This window comes from Scatophagus argus, chromosome 9 (genome assembly GCF_020382885.2).
Source record: "Scatophagus argus isolate fScaArg1 chromosome 9, fScaArg1.pri, whole genome shotgun sequence".
In the NCBI taxonomy this organism is placed as follows: Eukaryota; Metazoa; Chordata; class Actinopteri; family Scatophagidae; genus Scatophagus; species Scatophagus argus.
Window position 1 is genome coordinate 15,100,122 of NC_058501.1, and position 19,001 is coordinate 15,119,122.

At 41.7% G+C, this 19,001-nt stretch overlaps 3 protein-coding genes across 6 annotated transcripts in view; 2 read left to right on the forward strand and 1 right to left on the reverse strand.

Annotated features, from left to right (window-relative positions):
• Positions 1–3,317, forward strand: part of adam22 (ADAM metallopeptidase domain 22) — a 58,071-nt gene extending 54,754 nt beyond the window's left edge. For all 3 annotated transcript variants that reach the window (XM_046398453.1, XM_046398451.1, XM_046398452.1), the window contains one exon: positions 694–3,317. In XM_046398453.1, the coding sequence (XP_046254409.1) occupies positions 694–714 (21 nt within the window). In that variant the 3' untranslated portion in view covers positions 715–3,317. The remainder of the gene's footprint in view (positions 1–693) is intronic.
• Positions 3,318–3,737: 420 nt separating this feature from the next.
• On the reverse strand, positions 3,738–9,172 carry gtpbp10 (GTP-binding protein 10 (putative)). The gene is made up of 10 exons (XM_046398456.1): positions 9,029–9,172; positions 8,271–8,464; positions 8,031–8,122; positions 7,633–7,777; positions 7,466–7,539; positions 7,275–7,327; positions 7,018–7,125; positions 6,818–6,895; positions 5,829–5,952; positions 3,738–4,672 (listed from the first exon to the last, which is right to left on the reverse strand). The coding sequence occupies exons 1-10, from the start codon at positions 9,059–9,061 to the stop codon at positions 4,452–4,454; spliced, it is 1,122 nt and encodes a 373-aa protein (XP_046254412.1). The 5' UTR covers positions 9,062–9,172; the 3' UTR covers positions 3,738–4,451.
• Positions 9,173–11,140: 1,968 nt separating this feature from the next.
• Positions 11,141–18,536, forward strand: osgin2 (oxidative stress induced growth inhibitor family member 2). 2 transcript variants are annotated; one of them, XM_046399746.1, is made up of 6 exons: positions 11,141–11,261; positions 13,973–14,065; positions 14,203–14,339; positions 14,425–14,616; positions 14,711–14,802; positions 14,879–18,536. In XM_046399746.1, the coding sequence occupies exons 2-6, from the start codon at positions 13,999–14,001 to the stop codon at positions 16,062–16,064; spliced, it is 1,674 nt and encodes a 557-aa protein (XP_046255702.1). In that variant the 5' UTR covers positions 11,141–11,261; positions 13,973–13,998; the 3' UTR covers positions 16,065–18,536. The 2 variants fall into 2 exon arrangements, with proteins under 2 accessions (XP_046255702.1, XP_046255701.1); XM_046399745.1 differs by lacking the exon at positions 11,141–11,261 and adding an exon at positions 11,295–11,440.
• Positions 18,537–19,001: the final 465 nt, after the last annotated feature.

Below are 19,001 nucleotides of genomic sequence, written 5' to 3' on the forward strand. Positions count from 1 at the left end.
GCTTGTGGTTTTTCAGGACTCGTGTGACACACATAGATGATTTGTAGATGCAAAAGACTGAATTACCACCAACAGTCATCTGCATGTGGGTGCTCAGCAGAAATATGTAGTTAGTTGGCTATAATACTTCTGTCTTAAGGGTTATAGTCTAATGGTTACAGGTCATAAGATCAAGGCTCTTTCATTTCACCATATTCTCTGGCAAATGTCACAGAACACACTGTAACAGTTGTTAAACTAGGCAACAGATGATGAAAAATTTGTGACATTTCTTAGTGGTCAGAGTCTTCCACTATGACTCATTTCATGAGATAATGAGAGTCATTGTTCACCCAACACCCAAATGCCCCCTGACTGTCAGTTCAGGTCATTATCATGTAGTCTGAATTCAGCATAAGACTTAAATCCAAGACGTTTGACAGGTCAGTGCTTAAATACATAATGCCAAGTCTTTGTTCTTGGTAAGTGTAATGTAGTGTGATAATGGCTTTACAAAGACAAAATTGTGAGAGTTATAAAGGCTACGATAAGATATGGCTGGTGTTATTTCCTCTTTTTGTTATCATAATATAATCAAGCACAGCTTAGCACGGAATTCAAATTACTAACATGTCTTTTCTTTCATTTTGTCTTCCCCTCAACCCCTTCATCCCCCCTTCATTCTGTGCTTTTTCCCTCTCCTTGTCTCCTCAGCTGTGGGAGACTTCAATATAACAGCCGTGTTAACCACTCGGCAAAAGACCTTAAGGAACTACACTTGTCTCTCCTTTTCTGTGATGAAAAACAACAACAATGAAACAAAATTGACTCTAATCGATTAAAGAGAAAGAGAGAGCGCCCCCCACTGGAGTGGAAATAGGCAAAATGTGGGTGTGAGTCAGTGTGTACAAGCATCTCCGAGGCTGTCTTGCCAGGCAGTGTCATTCAGTGGATCTCTGCAGAGTGCCGGCGAAGAAACCAGCTCCACATCCACTCCAAACCAGCTGGAGCTCAGACTGAGCTGTTCCCGTCTGCTCAGGCTTCACCTTTGGGACTGGAAACCTCTGGTACCCCCGATCCCCTAACACACACACGCACACACATACACCTCCGCCACCACCACCACCTGTCCTAAATCCTGAAACCTTGACACGTGCTCCTCAGCTCTGCTCTCATCATACTCGCTTCAATGCCACCGCCTGCTTGAGTTGTTTGGTGCTCCTCTCCGAAAAGGAGCAGCGGAGTCCAGAGCAGGTCCTCATATCACACAACTGCATCGCCGGATTTGCTGGATCATTTTGATGCACGTGAATCACTGTAGAGCTCCCAACACTGTATGCATGAGACGACCCTGTTTATTGGCAACCTCCTCCTACTGTAAGAACAGCTGTCTGACCTGGAAGGAAAGCATGCGAGGGAGCAGTGATTTTATACTTTGTGTAGGCTTTGACACTTTCTCTCCACTATAGGCAACCTGTATTGTATCACCAGTTATAGCCCATTACCCCGCCCTGCTCCTCCTCCCCTCGCGTTGTTTGTAAGTGTGTAAATATGTACAGTCAAATACACACAGAGTACGTTTTTGCTTTTATTTTGACAGAGAGCGACGTCTCTCCTTTCCTCTTCCTGTTGTGTTGTGTTGTGGACAGAAGCGGATTTCCGTAGTGTAGAGATGACCCTCACTTCTGTCTGTGTTTCTGTTTTTTTGTTCCCCCCCCCCACTTTTTTAGGGATTTTTCTTCCCCTGTGTGACTGTGACCTATATAGCTTTCTCCATCCACAGCAGAATGTAAAAGTGTTTTTATATTATCTTGGCACTGGTTTCATCCATCTCTGGGAGAAACGCACAGACGTCCCGTAACTGACAGAGGAAGTATTGATAAAGATGTTGATTGTGGAGAATGTTGCTGCAGCAGCTGTTTGATGAGTATTATTTAGGAAGATTTAAATAGTTTTATGTGCCATTCCTGAGTGAAACGGATGGGATGTGTTTGGTGTAGTTATAGATGTGCCACTTTTCGCTCAAGCAGAAATTTCCCATCGATAATATTAAGATGTATTTAATTTCCCGTGAATAAGTCACTCAGATGGATGTGAGAGTAATGACGTCAATATCGCGAGTGTGGTTTGATGACCGAACCGGGCAAGAATCTGGAAACTGTGATCTTTGAAGCGTGCATTTTGGATTTAGCTGTGATGATTGAGATACTTAGCCTTGTAAATGATTAACTATGCTGTACAGTGCTTGCTGTTTGAGCTTGTGAAGACCAACAGCATGACAGTTCTTTATCAAGTTATTTCTCTGGTAGGCTGTTTATGAGACCATAATGGGAAATGAGCATGTCATTGAAAGACACCCCCTCCCAGTCCCACTCATTGCTTGTTAGCTGTTGTCTAAATGGGTTCATGTATCGCAGATTACCGTTTGACAGCAACGACAGGACAATGGCACGTAGTCGCACTGTTTAAAAAAACAAATGAAAACTGAGAATTTTGTGCTTTGACAGATGCCAGTGTAGCTGTATAAGGTGGGGTTTGTTTGGCAACAAATATCATATCACTCCCCAAAAGCAAATTCTTTGTACAGTTACAACTCATTGCTCTACCCTGTGTAGAAACTGTTGTCTTAGAGGCCTCCGTTTGTCATTTTACTGTTTTTGTTCTGATGTGGGCACTCATTTGTAATTCATGTACGCATTAGGAGTGTATAGGTATTATGATCTTCACAATATTGAACTAATATTGCTACTAGTATCTTTTTTATTAAGTACCTTTGTAATGTTCACTTTTTTCTCAGCATTATGTACAGTAACAATTCAAACAGTAATTAAGTGCATTATTATAATTATGTGTCTTGATGGAATGGAGACACGTTGAGTCTTTTGAAACACATTTGTCCCGGGGCCAATAGAAGCGGTCGTTCCTCTGGCATGTGCTAATCTGTATCATATGAGACACACATAATGTAAATGAGAGTTGTATGGGCTCATGATTTGCCTTCTGCCAGAGCTTTCTTCTTCAAAGTATTGGTCAGAGTCTAATGGCCCAGCCGCCTTCCTAGGCTACCCAAGGCTGAGGAGAGCATCATCTCAGAGCTCTCGAGTAACATTTTGTAACATCACAATACTGTGCAACATCGAGACATTTGTCCCGGTGCTCTGGACATTGCACTGTACGACAGTCTGAGGACTCTCCGCTAAGGATGGGACCGTGCAGGCTGCAGTGATTTCTGTGATTGTACAGCTGTCAAACTTCCAAACATATCTGCTGCATCCGCCTGCACACGCAGTCCGACTGACAGATCCCAACAGGACGACTCTGGCAAAATGTCCCCACAGATGAGGTGTCTGTCTCTGTCTGGCCAGAGACTTGAATGTATTTATGTACACACCAGGTCTCAACCATGTGGTCCCATCCTGTCAGACACATCAGCACTCTGCTGCAGGAACCCTGAAAACCCCACATGTACACATTCAAATTGAAATACTGCAGTTGCTGTCTTTTTTTTTTATTATTATTATTATTTAGTTTTGCTGTATGCTGTACAGACTGATGATGCAAAAATCAATCCCCATATTTTTTTTCCTCTTAATCATTCAGTATTGTAATATATTTAATATAAAATAAAACTTTCATTGACACATCCGTCTATGCTGACATTTCTAGTAACTTAAGACTTTTTACTCTAACTTGGGGGAAAAGATACACCACAGATATACTTGGACAACTGACTTCATATTGTAATTGTTTTTTTTTTAATTACAATATAGTAAATGAACAACACACTTGATGCCCTGATCCAATATTGACCCTCGTTAGTGAAATGGCATCAGCCAGACCAATCTATACAGTTTCTAAAAACTTATGTAAAAGAGGGCGCTATTGTTGGATGGATGCCCAGTGTTGAGGTATCAAAATCACAGAGGGAGAAAAAGTTGCATCAGTGCATCCCCAAAACACACATCCGGAAAAATAAATACAATCTTGATCTTCGTGAGCCACCTGAAGGAGTTGGTATAAATACCTCCACATAATGCAGCTCTGACTAACAGGCTGCTTTTGTGTTTTATTGCCCCACGTCCATTCACAGGTAAGTGTATGAATCCCTTTGATGCTCAAACGCTTTTCACCTGTCTTTTTACAAAGTGTTATTCCTGAATAACGATGGACACTGTAAGAGTGTCTTAGATTTTGATAACAGCCTCCAACCAAACAAGCAACTATTTGAAGTAGGTTTCAACTACCTCAAGCTGAACCCGTGCAGCTTCGTTAACACTGGATGTTCTGGCCATGACTGTCGGTGAGAAACTCATCCTCTGCTATTTGGCAAGTCTGAACTGACACCAAATAGTTTCTGCTGGCACCAGTCTTTCCTCAGTGCATGACATTTATCTGCAATTAAAGCTCAATTAGAGCGAAGGGATTTCTAGACAGAGAAAATAAAACTCATCTGTCACTGTGTGCTGTAGGTTCTACTGAAATATGTGGTCCGTGTGTGAGTGGTGCCTCAGTGCCTGCAGTCTTTCTTGATGGGTGGCCTTTGTTGTGGTTTCTGCTACTTCATCAAGCGACTCTCGGATACAACTCTTCAAATGGTCGATGCCCAACCCGGTGGAGGCAGAGACAGGAACCACATGTCTGAAGGTTATATAGTTCTTTGGTATCATGTCATCAGGCAACAGATCACAAAACTCTGCAGGAGGGGAAAACAACAACAGAATTAATGTTGAAATTTTAACAACACAAAAGCCCAGTGTGTATTATTGCCCTGTTAACATGTTACCAGCATCACCCGTGTTTCTTTGTTAGTATGTTTAATGCTCTTTTTTTATATCTTTTAACCCTTTTATTGTTGCGACTGGTCCAAACTATAACTATTTTTCCTATTTTTATTTCAAGTGGTTGGAGGTTAACTGCTCTCTGATTCCACCGCTGTGTAATTATAGTACATCAACCTATAAAGTACATTTTGTAATGAAATAATAATAATAATATCCAGACTGGGCAGTACTTAGCAGGTTAGCATTTAATACGCAAAATTTCCCATCGCAGTTGTTCCTGTGTCTTGTCAGCAGATTACTGATAAACCAGTAAACCGCTAAAGGGAGGATTTCCATTTGTTTCTCTAAGTTGAGGTTATTAACTTAATCAGAGCAGAGCAGCCAGCTGAATTAGGTTTTCTTAGCAGAAAGTACATTAAGTCTGATATGGCACCAAATTTAAACTGTCAAACAGGAGCAAAAGATCACTAGCATGTGCTTTGTTTTTGTTTACCTTGTTGATGCATTTAATGATGCCTCAATCCTGCGCCTGCTGGCCCCACCGTTGGTGTCATGGCCAAATTCAATTAAATCTCTCATAAGTTCAAGTCTGTATGATAACTTATACATCCTGGTATTGTGGTTGTAATGGATAAGCCACTACATCACCATAATCATCATTTGACATCCAAACTGCAGCTCATTAAAAGTACTTGTTGTACATTATAGCAAGGGACTTTGGCACCGCATTCAACATGGTGGCTGATTTCCATGGGACCATTTTTCAGTTACACTGTGATATTTTGAGCAAAAATTGAGGTTAGAAATTCTGCTTTGATATTTCCTGATGAGTTTTTACTCCTGATCAACACAGATCTTCTAAATGACACACACTTCACATCTTAGCAGCACTGACTGCAGTACAAACTGAGTTAAGTGTATTGAGGAAGCTTTTGCTTAAATGCAGAATTGTCTCAACATGTCGGCAGTGTTTAACAACATAACCTCATTTACATAATAATTTCAACTGAATTTGAAAATTGCAAAAGCTAATGAATAAAACTTCAAAACAACATCCATCAAATTTACCATCTGGGTTTTGTAGTTGTTCCTTCAACTCTGCCAGTTTGTCCTCAGCACCAGGCAGGTCCATTTTATTCACCACCAGTAAAGCAGGCTTTGATACGAGCTCTTCTTTGAACAACTCCAGCTCCTTGAGGAGAGAGGAGGAAGAAGTAAATGATGAAGAAGTGAATGGACAAAAAAACAGGTGATGAAGAAGTAAATGGAGAAGGTAAAGCCAAAACAAGCGTAGTGGCAGCTGCCTCTATCTCTACATGCCACTAACGGAGCAGGTGTCTTGCAACATTTCTGACGTGAAAAAATCCTCAATAGTCAAAGTTCTTCATTGAAAAGACTTTAATTTGGCATGACTTTCCTGTTGTCTCCTCAAGACAAAAAACCCAACCATCAGTAATTATATTTCCATAGTAGAGGTCTTGGTTTCACATCTCTAGATTAGCTCTCTTCAGCTGTGATCGGTCAGAAAAACTGTATCACCTCAACACCCGACCGTCTGCTACACCTAGTGGTTAACCTAAGCACTTCACACACAATGAACTAAATAACATCCTAGTAAACAAAGAATAATTAAAAAAAATAAACATGAATTTCTCCACATGGCTCTTACAACATGAATGGCAAAAGTTGAAAGAGGCAGAATCCAAATGTCCACCTTCTGGACTGAGCCCTTGCAGATTTCATTCACACATACTGTGGCATGTTCACTCGTGTATTCAGGGCTATATAACCAGCTGGGTACGTGATCCAAGTAATGTTTTAATAAAGTCATTGTTTTGCAGTAAACTAAATCTGAAGTCTACCCCTCAAGCCGACTTTCTCAAGGTCTGTAGAAAGTCCAGCTGAGGCGCCTTGTGGACTGGATAAAATGTGTGTTTGGACAGCCCTCAGCAGTCACAGACGTCCCAGGGACGTGTCTGAAAAGCCAGCGAGTCTGCAAGAGCAGTGAGGTCCAGACATTTGGATTCCGTGAAAGTCTTTCATATTATCAGTCTCACCTTGGTGAGAAGTTGAACAGCTTCAAATGCTGACCTAAACGGTGTTTTACTTGCCAGCTGGAAACCGCAAACATCTACCTGCAGCCACACAAATTAAACTCCATCATCATCATAGGTAATTTTCAGCAGGATATTCTGACTACATAAAAACATGCATGTAGGCGTCAGCTTAAGTACTTGGCGTTACTAACACTACACACCACAAACAGCAGCTGCTTGGTTCTCTCCACATGTTTTAGGAACTTGTGGCCCATTCCTTTGTTTATGTGAGCCCCCTCAATCAGGCCTGGGAGGTCAGCAACAGAAATCTATCAAAAATAAATAGAAAGATAGATAGATAAGATAGAAAAATAGAAAAGATAGATAAGAACACCACAACTCATTGAAGAGAAACCACTAAAATGAAACTAATTCAACGGACAGTTGAAGGACAACACAATAACATACGTTCCCATACCTGCTTGTAATCTTTGTACATCAGTTTGCCAATCTCTGGTCTCAAAGTTGTAACTGTGAAATAATAAAAGTTTTAGAAAAAAAAAAGATCACAGCATTTAAACTTCAAGCATCATTCAACTCTGGAATAAAAATGCACAAATAAGAATACAAACACACAGTTTGTGCATGTGTGAAGGATTATGTACTCACAAGCATAGCTGGCAATCTCAGGCGTGGCATTGGACATGGCTGTCAGGAGAGAGGACTTTCCAGCATTTGGGAACCTTATAATGAATAGACAAGAAAATCAGATATGTAGAGAAATATTTCGAGTCTCAGCTGTAATGAACAGTGTTCGTATGTGTTTCAGCTCTCACCCAACAAGGCCCAAGTCTGCGATGAGTTTGAGGTCCAGCCTTACGTGTTTAGTCTGGCCCTTACTGGGTTGGAATGCAGAGTACATGCAGCCTCCGGATCCTCCTTTTGCCACCATCAAACGATCACCCTCAACGTTCAGGTCACCTTGGAGACAAAAGGTGGACAAATATGAGGCCAAGTTTTAACTGCAATGCGAGTTGCATTTGATTACTGATCTCTACGTTTTATGCCACAAATGAGGAACTGAAACCATAGACATACAATCTCACGTGTGTACATCACTTATATTTCAGATGAAATGTCTGCGTTGATTTGTGTTGATATGGATACAGTGTGACCTCTGACTGCTGACCGTGCATTGTACAAAATGGGACATTATAAAAGACATCTGACATACCAAGTATTTTTCCATCATCAGCAGTGACTGTGATACCAAGAGGAGCCAAGATCTCCATGTCCTTCCCCTTGTCTCCTTTAAGTGCTTGGACACTGTCAATACATTATATTCACACAAACTAAATACAAGAAAACAACTCTGGTCCACAGGAATCTATTACATCTTATGATCAACTGGTGCAAGTGACTGCTAAACAGATATTCCTAAAGGAAACTTAAGGTTGGATTTGTGGGAACAAACCTGCTGTTGGCTCCTGCTCCACCAACAAAACGTTTCTGGGGGTACTTGTCCCTGACCCTCTTTAAGGTCATGTTCTTTGCAGCCACCACCCAAACATCTCCCCCGTTTCCTCCCTGCCCACCAAGACGGGGTAAACCCATACCTCCACTGCCTCCACGAACATACAGACGGAGGTTGTCCACAAAGTTTCCATACTGCAGGGGGAACAAATAAGGCAGAATACAGTGATGACATTCAAAATGCATAAAAAATAACTTCAGGGATAATGCCACTGATTATAAATAGGTGATATTGAAGGACCACTTTCTCAGAATCAGGGGATCTAATGTTTATCATACCACTACAACTTCTAAAACGAGGTCAAACTCTGTTGTGGGAAACTTGGCACTTCCAAGTTTCCCAAGCTTAACATTCTTGCAATAATGTGTATCATTTTTACAATCTATCTTTTCTGTTTGACTTGACTATTAGTTAAAGGATATTTGGTTCCCTTACACCGTTAAACCTAAACTAATGTGCAGTCATACAGCTGTTCTTATACAGGTCAGTTACAGGTGGATACGTTTGACTAACATGATATGCCGATGAGACATCATACGGACAAAGACTGTCGGTGTTAATATTTTGAGCAGTTAGCAAGAGCTTGCAAAACAGCTAGCTAACAGTTAGCATAACTTCCAATCTCACAATAACAAGTGTTTATAAATAAATCGATTTCATGAATTTGAAATCCTACCGTATTTCGCTACAGTACTTACTTTCCGGAAACATATTCTACTGAACTGGACCATCTTCAGTAGCGTTTATTGCTACTTTCTGTGTCGTTCACTTGGCTAGCGGCAAGTTCACATGTGTAAAGAGGACCGGAAGTGGCGAATTCTCCCAGCTCATTGGATCATGAAATAAGGGGGCGGGGCTACGCATGACTGCAGTGACAGCTGGTGGGTCTGGCGCTACAGTCCGGGGGGAACGTCATACATGCTACTGCAGATGAGCTTGTTAGTGGTCTGATATACAAATAATTAAACCAGTACATTATATAAGCTAAGTGCATAAGTGGTAGCAAAGATTTCATGAATATTTATGACTGTATACCAAGATAAACTGCACATTCCCTTTACCTAATACCGTATCTTAAATATGGACTATGATGTCAGCTGCTGTCAAAACGAGCTACTCACCGAGTTAAAGAGCTTTACAGTAATCAAATTTAACCACTTGTGGATTCTCAAAATGAACTAAAGGTAGGCCAGTTTGTCAGGTGGAAAATGTATCAAAATGTCTTGGTGTTTTCCTCCCTATAGAGTCCAATTGTACTCATGAGCATATGGATAATGTTTACTTAGTTAGAAACTTAATGGTCCACAGTGTGGAAAATTGTCTTTGGCTTCACCGCACTGAAAACAACACAAGATAATTTAATGAAGACAGACATTGGGACACAGCATGGACAAATAACATGACTTTTAAGGAACAGTAAATACAATTTAAGAAACAGAGTGCGAGTGGGTTAAAGATTAAACTCGTAAGGTTTAGTATGGGGATACACATGCTGAAAACATGCAAAGCACTTTGAAATAAATGCAGCATTTTAAATAGGTCATTCAGTTCATGTCAGACAAGCTGTTAAGTGCATTTCTAGGAGACCAGAAACCGAACAGTGCAGCCACTATAACTATTTTAAGCTCAGTCACACAGTATTTTGGCCTCTGCACTGATGATATTTGGATCGTCTGTCTGTTTGTCTGCCCTATTCTCATGAATGCAATATCTCTGATGTGCTTGGAGGTGATTGCATGAAATTTAGCACAAATGCTCTCATTCATACATCTTCTGTGCTGCTGGGTTGAAGATTTGTGTGAAGTGCCCATGTTTAAAGTCTGTAGCTTCTCTCCAGCCACATTCATATCTGAAGCAATGCAGTCCACCATAACCTCATTGGTTTTTCTGATACTGAGCATCAGGTGATTGTTGTTGCACTGTGTGATGAATTTCTTTATCTGTCACATATATTATATGAGTCTGGACAGATTTGGGAGTGTGTGAAGGGCATACAACTGCTAGACAGTAATTCTTTCTGCTCACATCTGGATCTTAGCATTAGTGGATTTTCTCTTCAGTCAGTCTTTTGCCTTAATATTAACTGGCTGATGATACTCATTTTCCGTTCATTGACAAAGCATAATTTCTTTTGAAATACAGCATACGCGGTTTTAACAGCAGAGTCTGAGAACGGCAACATGTGTCCATTGACTATTTTGTTTGTCCAGCACACAGAGAGCTGGGTCAACAAGAATTGAATAGATTGCCTTTAATTTTGTGACGATGTTCTTGATCGTCACAGGACCACTCAGGTCCCCCCTGCTTTACCAGTGCTATACCACATGAACTCTTCCACTTGTACAAAGGAAATGCATAAAGTTTAGTGTGTCATTTCTCCAGCACCACCTTTTGGGTATATTTAATCCTAAACACTACCAGATGATTCTGAAAAGAGCCAAACCACAATTATATTCATTATGCCCAACACTTAAACACTGTGGGATCCAAAACATATCACAGCTTACAGAAGCCTGAGGCAGAGCTTTATTTATTTTTTTCCTGTGCAGCCAGAAACAACAACAAACGGCAGTGGATTTGACCTGAGCATGACTAATGTTTGAGCATTGCGTTTCTTAAAAATAAACTGTCCACCTTGGGCCCACTCTGTGAGCAGAGCAGAGCAGCAGGGGCGGCGCTGTGAGGATGCTGAGAAATGCTGATCCGATCTTCCGGCTCTCTTCTTTCTCCGTGAACGCGCTCGCGCCAGCCGGTGCAACGTGAGATGCGCATGTGACGACAAAAGCAAACGCAGGACCCGGTTTCACACACACACACACACACACACACACACACACTGTGTCATCACAGAAAGGTCCGACCCCTCAGACGACATTTACAGGCTGATCTAACCTGAATAAACCAGGTCTGCGCGGATTTAACCGCACGGAGGTAAGTGTGTGTGTGTGTGTGTGATGACGAGAAAGAGGCTGGCTTATTATCTCATGCAAGACCCCGGACAGTTGGATAGGTCCTCCCACCGGTGTCTGCCTATTTATACGGTTAGAAACGCTGCCGTGGGTCGTGATAACAGGAAGCGACTGGGACACAGAGAGACACATCACAACGCGGTAAGATCCTGTGAGATCCTGTGCTTGGTGTTGCGGATGCCTGGGAGTGTGTGTGTGTTTGACCTAAATTACGCAATGAAGATGTCATAGCCGCTGCCGCATGTGCCCCTTGTGCCGTATTGGATGCAGGCAGCGAGGACCGCTGCTCAGGAGTCAGGAGTGTAGCGGGAGGCTTCAGCTTGAGGGTCCGTGAGGATGATGTGGAGGGGTAACAGACTGCTACATCATTCTGCTGCGCAAGTAGCTTGTGCTGCGGTACATTCGCGTTTTTATATAGCCTCTGCATTCTATTTCTTGATACAAATTAACCTAATTTTGTAACCGAGCTGCAGGTTGATCTGTGCAAATTAAAATGTTGCATAGGCGAGGTTGTAGTCGTGGGCCTGTGAATACCACACGTACCTTTCCAAAATGTACAAAGTCAGAAGCGAAGTAATATTTTCAAGTATGACATTTTGTCGTTCAGTAAAACTTTATCATTAAGTGTCATTTATTTCCAATATACGGCCCACAATTCTTACACCATGTTCTAGAAAAGTATCGTCTGTCTTCTCCACACGATGCAAAACATGCAAGACGCGCGCATCTGGGCGCATGAAAAGAGCATTGAAACAGCACAACAAACCACTAATGAAGTAAACATTTCTACTGGCTGTGGATGTATTGCGTTTTAATGTCAAGATTTCCCTCAATTTAAAACACATTCAGGGTTTTCCTCCCGGCTAAAGCAGTTTGATCCGCACTCATTTTACTTTGACGTCGAGCTGGTTAATTAAAGGGCAAGAATACAGCAGTCTAAATGAAGAACGCAGACTTATGTTCGTTATTTACTCGTGCATTTGTCACCACAATATCTGAAATATCAAACTATATTGTGAAAAAGGTGTAAACAGCAAATGATGCAACAACTGCACCGCTCTGCTGTTGCATCATGTACATCTATCCATCCACTCTGATAAGCTGGAAGACTAAGTTTCCTTTGTCAAGGGACTGAGTAAGATACATACATTAGGTTGTTTGATTGTTTAATTTTATTCCACTTCCTGTTACAGATATGAGATGTAGTTGAAAGCTCCAAAACTGTTGTAACTGTACCTTTAAATCTGTTGTGTTATGCATGGTGTTTTCAAGGTCTAGAATGAACGTCCTTACTGAACAACATACTTCTGTTTTGTCAACCATATGGGGATATTTTTGAAAATGTTCTTTATCACACACTGGTGGGAATATATGACAACACTACGATCTTAGGTTGCATAAAATATCTTAAAGTGCACTTACTGTAATGAACTCATTTTGTTAGGCCGTGATGTAGCAAAATTCCAGTAAAAAGGAGGAAAAACTTTTATGAATGTAGACAGTGGCCAGTTGCATGGAGATATCAGGATCAGCTTGCCAACTGGGGGCACAACTTTATCCAAACAGGGCATGCAATGTGTGGAATCTCAGTGCTTTGACTGATAAAGGTAAACAAGCTGACAACCAAAGACAACCGGCTGGCCTACAGACGCAGGTCAAAGAGAGGCTGGGAGGGAAAGAAGGGTGCCTTTGAAATGAGGCAGGCTGTAATGGCAGCAGCGAGGCATGGGAGTTTCAAGGGAAGTGTTTTTGGACGTAATACAAATATGGTGTGGGCAGTGTTTTGGTTAGTATGAAACTGGGGCAAGTGGGCACTGTTTGCTGTGGCTGGTGGGTAATGTTTTGGCGGGAGTGTCTGTGAGTGTGTGTGTGGTGGCGCTGGTGGTAGTGGGTGGTTGAAGGGTATGACAGGAGGAGGAGCTCTGATGGTTTGGTCTGTCAGCATGCCAGGACCTCATTCTCACCCTGCTTCTGCTGAAAGGGGTGGTAAAGACATAAACAGGCCCAGTGGGATTAGGGCCCACTCGGAGAAGTGATCAGGGGGGATTTGCTGCCTGGCGGGCACACAATGGCACTGTCGCGTAACACACAAACACACACTACACATGCTCAACTGCAACGTTTCACAACAGACCCAAGCCTACATAAATCTGATTAGAACTCCCTTTTGTTTGGGAAGCGGCACCGGGGTTAACAGAGGCTAGCCTCGCTCCAGGCCATGTTTGATAGGACAGGGGGTGTGTGGACGTTGGCGGGACGGCAAAGAGAAAAGCTGGGGGCACGTTGTGTTGTGGCGGGGTGTTTCCACGTGTGTGAAGCTCCAGACAGACAGGGAGGGTCATGGCTGTGTGTGGAAGCACAATAACAGGATGAATAAAAGTTTTTTTCCCTGTACTGTGTGTGTGTGTGTGTGTGTGTGTGTGTGTGCATGTGTTTCTTTCTGAGTCAGCTGATGATGATGGACGGAGACAGGATCTAAGCTAACATGAGACAACAACAACATTGGCAGACACAAAGACAGCAAGCCAGTTTGAACCTGTTCAAATAATCTGACCCAGAAACATGGAAGCAGTGGGGAGACAGAGCACAAATAGGCCTCTGCTTTTAGTCGAGTATCAAATATAAAGATACACAAATCTCTGGAACTTTCTTCACATTTCTGTCGTTCCACAGTGCCGGCTCTGGCCCAGGCTGCAGCCATGCCTCTTCTGGAAGAGACCACTCTGCCACAAGAGCACCCACCCACTATTCCTGTGGTTATCATAGGTAAATGTTTTGTGCTTAGGTCTAGGGTTATCGCACAAAATCTTAAATTCACCTTTCTCAGTCTAACTTACATCACACAATGCTGTGTGCTCCTTTGAAATGCTAATCTAACACCCCAAACCTGGGTCTGTTTTTAGGCAATGGTCCATCAGGTATTTGTCTCTCCTACCTGCTGAGCGGACACAAGCCCTACCTAGACGCGGCAACTGTCCACCCAAACCCGATACTCTACAGGAAACTGCAGGAGACCAAGCACCTACCCATTACTGAACAGGTAAAAATGTCTACAAATTCCATGCATATGTACGCATGATCACAGTCACTCATGTGTGTCATGGTAGGAAATTTTATTTTTGCAGGATCTGGAATATTTGAGTGAAGGTCTTGAGGGGAGGTCAAGGAACCCTGTGGCTGTGCTTTTTGACACATTACTGCACCCCAATGCTGACTTTGGCTATGAGTTCCCCCCTGTCCTCCAGTGGAGGAGGGACAAGCAACAACACATCCCACATCTGGTGCTGGGGAAGGCAACACCTGGAGGTGCTTGGCATGTAAGCTACAGTGTAGTCGGCAACTTCAGTGTAAAGATCCAATTGTTTTGTTTTTGTTCTTCTCTAATACTGCATTTCCCTCTGCCTTTCTCAGGCAATGGAGGGCTCCATGCTGACTATTAGTCTTGGCATCTGGATGGAACTTCCTGGTGTTAACTACAGAGACTTAATCAATGGGAAACGCAGGTACTGTACAAGGAAAGCAAAGACATGGTTCAGTTCTGTGTTATCACTTTCCTCATAGTCTTTCTCTTCTCCCTAGGGATATGACCAGTGATAGAGCCACCCCAGAGGAGATCTCATCCTATTACCGTAATTATGTGAAGCTAAAGGGTCTCCAAAAAAATTTTGTTGACAATACTTACGTGACCTCTGTCCAAAAACTCTGCCGGGGGCTCAAGGGGGAAGGTCTGGAAAATGGGCACACTGATCAAGGAGATGGAGGGGTGGGAGATGGTGGGAATGAAGGCTTTCAGGGAAATGGAGTTGAATGTCTAAACAATGGAGGAGGAGGAGGGGCTCTCTGGGAAGTAAGGGGATACCAGCAGGTGCAGAATGACACTCATGTCCCTTTCTCTTTGTTTGCTGAGAATGTAGTTCTGGCCACCGGTGCGTCTGATTCACCAGTTCGATTAGGTGTAGAGGGGGAGAACCTACCTTTTGTATTCCACAGCATCTCAGACCTAGGTTTGGCTATAAGCCAGAGAAAACTGGATATGAACTCTGATCCAGTTTTAATCGTAGGTGCCGGTTTGAGCGCTGCAGATGCAGTTCTGTGTGCTTTTAACAGCAACATTAGAGTGCTGCATGTTTTTCGTAAGAGCGTAGACAACCCAGACCTCATCTTCAAACAGCTGCCCAAGACCCTGTATCCAGAGTACCACAAAGTTTACAACATGATGTGTTCTCAGACCAACACAAATGTGGCTCCCTCCTCTGCTTCAAACAGACCCCAGACAGTTAGTATTGCCTCTTCAGTATGTGCCAAGATGTGCCCAAATCCCCAGCTTGCCACAGGTAGCATGGCTGGCAATGCCAGTGTCAGCCTGTTTCCGGACTACACCAGTTTCCCTGAACACTGTGTGGTGTCCTTCCAGTCTGACATGAAGTGTTTACTGCAGGGGAACAGCTCCCTCAAGGCTTTCAAGATCTCTATGGCCTTAGTACTGATCGGAACCAATCCAAACTTGTTTTTCTTGAAGGGGCAGGGCCAGTACCTGGGTCAGGATCCAACAAAACCTGTCTCCTGCAAGCAGAACCCCATTGACATCCACCCCTACACTTTTGAGTGTACCAAGGAACCAGGTCTGTTTGCCATGGGCCCGCTAGTGGGAGACAACTTTGTTCGCTTTCTGAAGGGTGGAGCCTTAGGCATCGCCTCCTGTCTGCTGAAGAGACTCAAGAAGAAAGGGAAGCTTATCAGCACTGGAGGGAATCACTTCATTTAAAAACATAATGGAGAAAAGAGCATTACACGTTGGTCGTAGCGCATAGATTTCAAGCGTTCTTACCAACCGATGTAAGTGGTGAAGGGAAAAACAAGTTTTTAATGTTTTAATCATTAATACAGTGTTTTCTCATCAAAGCGAAGACATTTTTACAACTTTCTGAGACCAAAAAGACAACGGATGTACACTAACTAGTTTCTAAAGAAACAAAAGACAGCTTTCAAGAGTCTTGTCTGACTTCATAAGAAGTCTCCAGAAGTCCAGAAGATGCCATGTGCCAATGTTTTCCAGTCAATGTGTAACCTCACAACTGAATGGGACCTTACTTTCATCAGGGTTATTTATTCGTTCACCATGTGTCTTTCAATCCATTTACTAACATTTATTGGCTGTTCTAACACAATTCAAGTCTTATTTTAGCCAAGATTTTAGGAGAGGGAAAGGTTGGGAATGTAGAAGCCACAACACTTATGCTCCATGAATTTTATAGCTATGGTTGTGGAAGAGATGGGCCCTCTGGTCCCATTTGCGATGGTGCAATCGTCTGAACTCTGATTGATACAACCTTGAGTTGCGAGTGTTTGAACGCAAAAGATTTATTTCAGGAAGTGTGACCCAATAAGTTCTTGACTAAGCAATCTTAATGTTCCTGATTATTCCTGATTTTACTTCAGGAGGATTCTTTGTTTAGCTGCTATCGTAGGTAGTTTTGAGCCATATACCTAAAAAAGTTAGAGTCTCACAAATCTTACCTGTTGCTTTGGTTGTAGTGCTACTGAAAGGCTTTCTATGCAAATAATTCCACTTGGAGATCTGAATGTATTCTTGGGCAACCATTACTAATTTTACTATCTAGATTCAAGTTTCCTGGCACTCCGGTGTTTGACATTTTTCTTCTTTTTTATTTATTTCCACACCGCATAAACAAACTCAGATGAGAACAGTGAAAATTTTGTCAATTTTTACTAACATTCAGAACGACAGCAAACGTAACAGCCCAAGAGACTACAAAATCCACATATCTTTGCCAATTTCAGTGCTTTCTTACTGTTTACTTGCTGGATTTGTTTTCACAGAAATATTGTGAATGCTTCTGCCATTTGGCAGCAAATTTTCATTTCTGAGACATGGAAACTTCTCACCAAATTACTAAGATGATTAGACAGTAATTTTAACAAAATAAAGATGGGCTCTTTAGCGGTAAAATGTTATTTGTACAAAATGGAATCAAACAAGAATTGGTGTTTAACTTTAATAACTGCTAATTATATCATGACTAGAATATAGCAAAACAACTCCTTCCTTCATAACTCCTTCATTTAAATGAGTACAAGTACAATGAAGTACAAAGTTTTCTTGTCATTTTGGCCAAGGTCACCTTTATAGCCTATATAGATACTCATGGAAAGAAAGGGTGTTAAGAAAGGCAAAATGGAAGAACACACTAGCATAATATCCATTTTTACAATACCATTCCAAATAATTTATTTTTATATTTTTTTACCAAATCAATCTTAGCATCTTCTTTGCATTTTTATAATTATGCCATTTTTTAACATGCTGTGGCTATGTCTGTGAAGACTAACATCTGAACTCCCTCTTGGAACTATTAAATCAGCCAGTTTGGGCAATTGGTCAATTACTTATTGTCTGTAACTGCAGTCATATTATAGGTTTCTTTTGATACTGCAAAATAAAGCAAATACCTTAATTTACTCAACACTGCACCGCAACTACCAAGTCAGATATCTCTTTTTTGTTTGGTTTTTCATATTGGCCAACTGTACGCATGCATATACAAAGTTCTTCTTCCATTTTCTACTACACCTTCCCAGTTAACAGCCAATATCGCTACAAGTGCCAAATGACAGTTAAGACAAGATATGAGCATTGACATTAGCAATCTATTCTTCATTACCACAAAATTTTCCTTCCTTTCAGTAATTTAAACACCGTCTATGAAAAGTGTTGTGATAACATATCACATAATTCTTTTGTGAGCCGTTTGCGCACAGCTCATGGTTTGTTTATTCTGATGTAAAACTCCGATCCCTACGTTGGGATCTCTTTTTTTTCTGCCCCCTTCAATACAGTATGGTAGTCGGAGTCAGTATTGAGGGGGGTGCATTGCTGAATAACATGTTATTGTACTCACATTACTTTTTCCACTAACAAGTAGTTTAAGACATTGCTGTATACGTTTTGGTAATCATATAACAGTTAACTAGTGAAATTGGTGTTACCTGTGTTAAATACTGAATTTCAGCAGTTTTGTTCCTTTTCTCTTTGACTTATTTTGATATAAACATTAAATATATGCATGCAGGCATGAACCATTGCCTAGCATTAGCTGCTGTGAGCAGAGGACAGAAAAGTGCTATGATGGCTGACATGGGAAGAGTTTTAAGCCAGCCAGAAGAAACTGGGTGACTCAAAAGCAGAGATAACTTATTATTTTCTGAACTTGCTTAACAGCTGTCCACCGCTGTCAACTACCACCGCTGCTTAATAAAGACAGAATTATTTTGTGTCCATCCGTATATTTTAGAAAGTAACTTGAAATAGTAATAACAGAAAATGTGTTTTCATAAAAGAGTAATAATAAAAAATATCATATTGGAATAGTAAAAACAAACATTTTAAAGGCCAGTCACCTATTTTTTTCGGCCCATGAAAACAATGAATTTTATTATTGCACAATTTATGCTAAATGCTGAGTCAACTCTCAGTTTATACATGGCAAATGCCTTGAATATGAAGGGACAGGTGGGGTTCAACCATCTGCCAGCTGCACAGAGAGGCCCATAGCTGTTTTGGCATGATCACTACTTATCTGAACAGTTTCAGATCTGTAAAAGTGCCTGTGGGTTTGGTTCTTCAGAGAGCATTTCAAAAACACCAACTTGAATCCCTTTGAAGTTTCTAGTTCAGCCAGAA

Coding starts and splice junctions, on each gene's coding strand:
- gtpbp10 (XM_046398456.1), bottom strand. CDS start 9,061: ATGGTCCAGTTCAGTAGAATATGTTTCCGGAAA. Junction 7,778..8,030: donor TGATGATGGAAAAATACTTG/GTATGTCAGATG, acceptor TTTGTCTCCAAG/GTGACCTGAACGTTGAGGGT. Junction 7,540..7,632: donor GCAGACTTGGGCCTTGTTGG/GTGAGAGCTGAA, acceptor ATTCATTATAAG/GTTCCCAAATGCTGGAAAGT.
- osgin2 (XM_046399746.1), top strand. CDS start 13,999: ATGCCTCTTCTGGAAGAGACCACTCTGCCACAAGAGCACCCACCCACT. Junction 14,340..14,424: donor ACCTACCCATTACTGAACAG/GTAAAAATGTCT, acceptor TTATTTTTGCAG/GATCTGGAATATTTGAGTGA. Junction 14,617..14,710: donor CACCTGGAGGTGCTTGGCAT/GTAAGCTACAGT, acceptor TGCCTTTCTCAG/GCAATGGAGGGCTCCATGCT.